Source organism: Branchiostoma floridae, chromosome 4, assembly GCF_000003815.2.
Source record: "Branchiostoma floridae strain S238N-H82 chromosome 4, Bfl_VNyyK, whole genome shotgun sequence".
Taxonomy (NCBI): domain Eukaryota; kingdom Metazoa; phylum Chordata; class Leptocardii; order Amphioxiformes; family Branchiostomatidae; genus Branchiostoma; species Branchiostoma floridae.
In genome coordinates, this window is record NC_049982.1 from 21,058,213 (window position 1) to 21,065,757 (window position 7,545).

Sequence of the window (7,545 nt, forward strand, 5' to 3'; positions counted from 1 at the left end):
TAGTGGTTAGAGTGTTCGCCTTGCATTCGGTAGGTCGTGAGTTCGATCCCCGGCCGAGTCATACCAAAGACTTTAAAAATGGTACATGCTGCTTTCTCTGCTTAGCACTCAGCACTAATGAGGAAGAGTATGGAAGTTAATCACACATCACTACCAGCGGACCAGCCCCCATGCTGTAGTGGCTTGCACATGTGTGGCCCAAGGGCTACAGAAATGGAGATGGGCGCCACCCCTACGCATCTGTTACTGATGTACGGGCAACTTTAACTTATCTTAATTACACACAAAAAACACATACTCATGGTGTCATAATTCTGCAGTGGATAGGCACAGCAAAGCCATGTAAATAAAGCCACCGAATGTTTCAAGATATACTGTTCTGAATGTGTGATAATCATAATGTTTTGAGTCTGCCCTTTTCTTTTCAGCAAGGAGTCGTGTGAGCAGCTCCTTCAGCTGTTCCTGAACTACAACAAGCTTGCAGAAACTATGAAGGAGAAGACGGCCAAGGGCAAGTCAGGAGGGGCCAAGGTCGCTCGCAGTCTTCTCACCATCAGGTGTACAGCAAGAATTCTCCAAGGACTCTTCAGGTGAGATTGATTAATATTTTAATGTTGCAGAGAGAAGTAAGGCATATATACATCATAATGTTTGAAGATCTCACCCCTCTGTGAAGCATTCATAGTCATAGTTTCTTGTATGTCTTGTTTAATTGTAGTTTTATCAATTATGCAAGTAAGGTTTAATTTGATTAACATTATATGTTTCCATTGATCACTTTCTGTCCCTATTAATGGGACTGTAATTGGCTCCACATCAAGTCATAAAGGCTGGCGACAGCATTTGGAACGTTTCAATGAGAGCAAGCCGTATACCTACATGTAACCTGCATCAGCCCATGGTGAAACCAGTCTACTATTTTATATGTTGTTTTCAGAAGAATTGTCAGTGATTAAAGAAACAAGTAAGTGCAGATAATTCAGTTTGTCTGGTGCAGATCATTTTGAATGTTGCTGCACCAGTGCCAATATGTAGGGAAAACTTTTTCTAGTATTAATCTAAAAATACTTACCAAAAAAAGTACATTTTGGTTTATGTCTTGTGTCTTGGATGCAGTGACGACGTACCCCAACACCAGGAAGGGTTGTCTGTACTGCGGGAGAACACGGACTTGGTGCGCTTCATCGTCAGCGTGGCTCAGCAGAAGATTCAGCAAGTCTCCGACAAGGGGCACACGGACGGCAGCGAGGGGAGTAACAAGGACAAACTCTACAAGTACTGCTGCAACATGGCAAGGTACGCTCAATTTGGTCTCACAATGGTGTTTGGTGCTCAAATCTCTTTTGCTACTTTATGATAAGGAAATGTGCCTTAAATGATCCTCAGATTTGTTCCCTTTCCTTCTGAAAATAGCAGCTCTTTTGTGAAGTTCAGACTTACTGTACATGTAAATGTTATCTTGCTTAATGAACAGATCCTGGCAAGACTCTTACAGTTCATTTTATAATCTGCTACATCTCCGAAATTTCTAAGCTGTTCATAGACAGGAAAATCTTGAAAGGAAAGTAGCATATTTTAGTCAACTTTCTTAACAAGATGATGTTCATACAGAGTTCTCCTACGGAAGTTCACCAGCGACCTGCAGGCACATGGGGAGAGTGGAAGGAGGAGTAAGGTAAGGCCCCTGTCACTGTTCAAAGTCGGATGGTGCAAATGACTTTCAACCTCATTCCTGCTGCCTTAAACCTGTAGCCCACACAAATTTAGAATACGAAAGACTACTTTAGCTGGGAGAAGGTTCATTACCATGCAGTAGGCAACCTGGCCAAGTACCTACATGTAACACAGATGACCTTGCTCAAGACTAACTCCTAACCATGGTCTGGAGAAGGTCAGGAGGCCATGTGTGATGGGCTTAAACGGTACTACCGGGGTATAGGAGACTAGGACAAGTCTTAAAGTTTGTTTTGATTTGAGCATGAAGTTGTTTTAGTATGTATGATGTTTGGTTTGGAGCTCTGAAATACCATGTTGTCTGTTATGACCTGGCACTTTTGGTTCTTCAATCCTTGCAACAAGAGTGGTTAGGAAAGCAGGTCTTAGAAGGCAAAATATTCAAAGTTGTTGTGTTCCCCATCAACAGGGTAAGGCAGTCAGTGCCATGTGTCTGGAGGGTTTCTGCACTATTGTGAACATCATCTGCAGCAGGTATCCTGACCAGGTGGCAGCCTTCCTTACACAGATAGGTCTGTATGTGTATAGTACACCTGTCTCTTACAGACATCACTCTACGTATGAACTCACATAAAACATGGTACATTAGCAATTTCTACCAGTTTCAATATGAAGCACTGATGCACCCACCCATATATAGTAGTTGGCTGTAATTCTTGAATTGTGCTATTCTGGGAAAGGAAAATTTCCACATAGAAGACAGCTCATTCATTGTTTCATACTACATTAAAATTTTTTTGCAGATTTATTGGCAGTGAAATATAAGGACTCCAACATAAATTACTCTTGATATACCAAAAATATCTCTCAGAATGAGACCTGCTGCCAAACCCAGTAGCTATTTGTTGCACCATGCCTATGTTAGGAGGCTGAAGGTTCATTCACAAGTGTTTTGTGTTACAGAACCAGGAGGTGATGATGCTGATGAGGAGGAGGAGGCAGGCACCAATATGGATGACCAGGAGAGAGTCAACTTCCACATCAAGAGGTTCCAGGTAGGGATGGAGTTTTCTGTTGTATCCACTTGCAAATAATATTTTACCTGGCTTCTGACCAATCCCATACTGTTAGAGCTGTTTAAAAAAACCAAGCACTGCAAGCAGGGAGTAGATATATATTATAGTGCGATGGAAATGTGGAGATATGGATGTGGGATTATAAACCTCAGCAGCAGCTGATAGGTACTGTAGAAACTAATATATTATTTAAGCACAGTAGCTGTTACATTGTACATGTACACAAGGCAGGCCAGATCATGATTCTGTCTGTCTTTCCCAGCGCATGGTGGTGAATATGGTGACATCGTCAGACGATGACGTCAGCCCACGTGATGCGGTGCAGCTGGTGAATGTCATCTCCCTGCTGTCCTGCCATCTCTCACCTGGCAGCGACCACCTGGTACAGCTGCATGCTTGGGTCAACCGCCTGTGTACTGAGCAGAATGTTGGTAGGTTTAAAACAAAGAGTTTTTGTTCCAATACATGGAATTCGTAAAATGACATCTTCTATACTTTTTTTATTATTTACGTGTATAAATTAATGAGTAATTTTTTTCGGCAAAGTTAGTGCAAGACCATAAGACCCTCTTCTTCCGTAATGTGTGGGTTCTATTAAAAGGAAACTATTTTTGATTTCTGGCTGTATTTACGTGTATGTATTAGACATTTGTCCATACTTAGTACAGAAATAACTAGTTCTTTATCATACAAGTAGCTTTTTGAGAAATTGAACTAATGTGTGTTGTTGAGAGATAATCCTGTTTGATCCTCCCCAGATGACAGCGCCATGACCAAGGCCCTGCTGTCCCTGCTGTTCAGCCTGACAGCACAGACCTCCACCAGCCTGACAGTTCTGCGGGACCTGGCACAGGACGTGCACAGTCAGATGGGGGACATCGACCAGGTAAGGAACCCGCAACACAACTAGATAAGGGTCTCATCAATATCCTGGTTTAGAGCTGTACAACTACAAGATCTCAGGGAGGGCCTTGATCAGCCCTTGACACTGAGCGGCTGTGTAACACTGGATAGCCAATTGCACAAATAGCATCAGATCGTAAGTGCTATAATTGCCCTTTAGCATGACACAATGCTAAGCAAGCATCTGTGGGTGGTTACGATGCATCAAACAACTTTAGACACTTGGATATCTATTTACCACCGGCATTAAGGTAAAGAGGCCCTGCAACTTGTAGAGATAACAATTCATGTTTAGAATACAAAGTAACATCTGCCATTACGGTCTGGATGTATGACGTGTGCACTTTAGAATTGTAACATAATGTTAACTACTGTCACAGATGAACTTACATTTAAGTATCTTCTACATTTGTACACCTGTTCAATTATTGCCTTAACTACTCCCTCCCCAGGATGTGGATGTTGAGGACCAGACCCAGTTTGCGGTGGTGAACCCTCGCACGGCGACCCCCGTCATGGCGCTGGTGGTGGGTCAGGTGGACAGGGTGCTGGAGGAGGTGGACTGGGTCATCGGGAAGATGAAGGCTGAACTGTCAGGGGGCAGTGCTGCAGCTGAGGGTACAATATGTTCTTATCTATAGTAGATGTAGTATTGATGATATATGTCATATGTTCTTTACTAATAGTAGATGTAGTATCAATGATATATGTGATATGTTCTTTACTAATAGTAGATAAAGTATTGATGATATATGTGATATGTTTTTAATAATAGTAGATGTAGTATTGATGATATATGTAGGACCAAATGACCTTAAGGTTGGTTGACTTTTGCATTCTGTCATCAGAGGAAGTATGACTAATAAAGGGGTGTCAAGACTAACCACCCGATGGGGTTCACTTTGCCCCCCAAAAGGTTCATTTTGCTGTAGGACATTTTAGTATTTAATAGTTACTTACATGTTTCATGATACTCATTGATTCCTTTCATATACTGAAGCACAAGACTTAACTAGAAACTGCTCTGAAGCATAATAAGATTCTAGTACCAATGTCTGTTCTCCACCTGACAGATGCCCCTTCCCAAGGCCCGACCCAGAGAGAGGGGCATGAGAAGTCTGTGTGTGTGAGGCTGGGCACGCTGGTGACAGTGTACCACGAGCTGGTGCAGGCTGCCATCCCCATGGGAGCCAGCGTGGAAGCTCTGCTCAAGTCTCTCGTCAAGCTGTACAATAACCTCACACTACTGGCCAAATATGTAAGTCACTGGAAAGTATGCTCTTGGTAGTAATGCTTTAACATGTATGTGTTACTATAGTATTGTGCAAAGAATTTACAATCTCTTTGTATAATTAATACCATTTGACCAAGGAGTTTCTCACAGAAAAAAAGATAAAAGCCTGTCCAATAGATGCTCATGTGATTCAAGAATCTCATTTTTCCATGATTTACCAGTCTGATAATGCTATTGACAGTGAAAATTGAAAAGACAATTGATCTCAAACCAGTTATCTCAAATAGATTTAAGGAACATGTTTTATTAGCTTCTCTGACACTGCTTATGACAGAGGTGACAGATGCCCTGTACAGTATAAAGAATTATAAAGAAACAGCCATGTCTAGTGTGGTTCAATATCATGATTCTTTAAAAACTTGCCCTTTTGTGTCCCATGTAGTACCTGGCCATGTACACCCAGAAAGTGGGCCACCTGTCCCCCAGGTTTGAGAAGCTGGTGAAGTTGTCGGGAACACACCTGTCCCAGCAAGCCTATGCTCTCATCACATACATACAGGTAAGTGCCTCTCAGATACTGACTGTCAAAGCTTGCTTATTCTTTATAAGGCCACAGCAAGTACATTTTATGTAGTGCCAATACCAATAGTATGTCTAATGGCCAGTACCTCACTTCATGTTCTCTGACATTACAGGCTGCCCAGAATGAAAAGCTGGCCCAGCGTGACCAACATAAGGGGAAAGGAGGGAAGAAGAAGGACAAGACATCATCAGATGCTGTAGGACAAGCCAGGAAGGTACATGTGCTAACCAGACCACATGTCCTCCAGAAACTTATTAGCATTTCCAGACCAATGACTGTGCTGCAAAGAAGCAGCAAATAAAACATTTGTACTGAAAGCCCATTTTTATCCTTACAGGTGACTGTTAAAAGATAAAGCTGATATGTACTAGTACTATACTGTCTGTCCTGCTTCTAAGCTTTTTGAAACCTTGTTAACTACCAGTACCAACTATCAGTAACCAGTCAGCACTGTAGACAATAATTCTCTTTGCCAGAGGTAAGGCAGAGTTACATGTATCCCTGTGATACACATTAAAACATTAATTTTAAAATATCACTTCATGCTCTCTCAGGCCCAGGTGCTGCGTGAAACCAAATCCATCCCTGTCCTCGTCTTTGCCATCGAGCAGTACGAGCGCTACCTCATCCAGCTCACCAAGAAGTCAAAGGTCAACCTGATGGAGCACATGAAGATGAGCACATCCAGGGATTTCCGCATCAATACAGCGGCTGTGCAGATGGCGCTACAAGGGGAGGAGGAATCTAGCTCAGAGGAGGTCAGAACATACAATTTTGACTGGCATTGGAAACTTGATATTAAGGTTATGCTTAAAGGAAATGGCAAACAAACAAATGTATGGCACGTTTGTAATGTAGTTTATTTGTGTCAGGCAAAACTCACTTTGAAAAACAACCTCAATATTAAAATTAATAATGATTGTTAGTGATGAAAACTACTTAGATGGTGCAAATTTGTGTAAGTACTAGTATACATGCATCAGTAATTTTAAATCAGTCTTGCTGCCTTCATTGTATCATTGTATCCTCTGCATTTGCTGAGCTATCAAGTTCCTCATCATTTTATTGTTCACCTCAGGAGAAGGAGGGGTCGGATCATAACAGTGATGGTGAAGCTGAAGAACAGGAGAACCAGGGCCCTCCGGCAAAGAAGGCGAAAACTGCAGCAGGGAAACTGTCCAAAGGGAAGGGGGGCAGGGCAAAGAAAGGACTGGCAGAAAGCAATGAGTGATATAAACAACAGAAACAATTACTGTATGTCAAAGGAACTCGGCAATGTGTCATATATATATATACTAAAGTGTGCCTTGATATTAAGTACTCCAAGACCAGTTTTACAGTTGGCCGGTATGGCGAACCAGCTTATTTCAGCTCTGTTTTATTTGTTATGTCACTTTGTTCAGAATCTGATATATGATGTATCCAAACTTTACTTCTATAACACACTCTAATGTAAAAAACAGGATATGGTATTACAGTCTTTTATGCGGATATTTCTTATCATTAACTTTGGCACACATGATGAACTGGTGTTTTTATTACATTTTTGTATTTGATATCTGACATGACATCATTAATAAAAAGTATACGTCACTATGTTTTGTCAATATCACTTTACTGGTACTCCTATATGATGAGTAATAGTTTTAAAAACTCTTGTTTTGATAACATATTTTTAGGTCCCTTCCATAAGGATCAGATAACTTTCCCCTTTACCAGTCATGACATACCATTTATTATTTTGATTGACACGTTTGTTCTATCTTGAACTCACTTGTCCACTTTCTCAATTTTATTTACCACACATGCTTTGATGTACCAAAACCAGCCAACCTTACATGTAGCTAGTCCAACTTTTCCTACTGCCTTTATATGAACAAATGACTGAATACACAGAATATGGTATTCTGAACAATAGATTCTTCTTTTTTTTTTCTTTCACATTTTCTGTTGACATTGGAATTGATGCTAGTGACATTAATATATGTTTTCAGACATTTCTTTATGCAATAGACATATATTTGCTTAATCTATTTTGCAGTATAGTCCATCCTCCTACGCACGGTCCCAACGGC

The 7,545-nt window shown here is 41.1% G+C and overlaps 1 protein-coding gene across 1 annotated transcript in view; it reads left to right on the top strand.

The window, feature by feature from the left end:
* Positions 1–7,066, top strand: part of LOC118413251 (Fanconi anemia group I protein-like) — a 52,943-nt gene extending 45,877 nt beyond the window's left edge. The window contains exons 23-35 of the mRNA XM_035816494.1: positions 429–590; positions 1,117–1,296; positions 1,612–1,675; positions 2,144–2,246; positions 2,638–2,729; positions 3,013–3,181; positions 3,509–3,636; positions 4,106–4,271; positions 4,727–4,911; positions 5,330–5,446; positions 5,583–5,684; positions 6,025–6,228; positions 6,549–7,066. Of these exons, the coding sequence (XP_035672387.1) occupies positions 429–590; positions 1,117–1,296; positions 1,612–1,675; positions 2,144–2,246; positions 2,638–2,729; positions 3,013–3,181; positions 3,509–3,636; positions 4,106–4,271; positions 4,727–4,911; positions 5,330–5,446; positions 5,583–5,684; positions 6,025–6,228; positions 6,549–6,701 (1,825 nt within the window). The 3' untranslated portion in view covers positions 6,702–7,066. The remainder of the gene's footprint in view (positions 1–428; positions 591–1,116; positions 1,297–1,611; positions 1,676–2,143; positions 2,247–2,637; positions 2,730–3,012; positions 3,182–3,508; positions 3,637–4,105; positions 4,272–4,726; positions 4,912–5,329; positions 5,447–5,582; positions 5,685–6,024; positions 6,229–6,548) is intronic.
* The last annotated feature ends 479 nt before the right edge of the window (positions 7,067–7,545 follow it).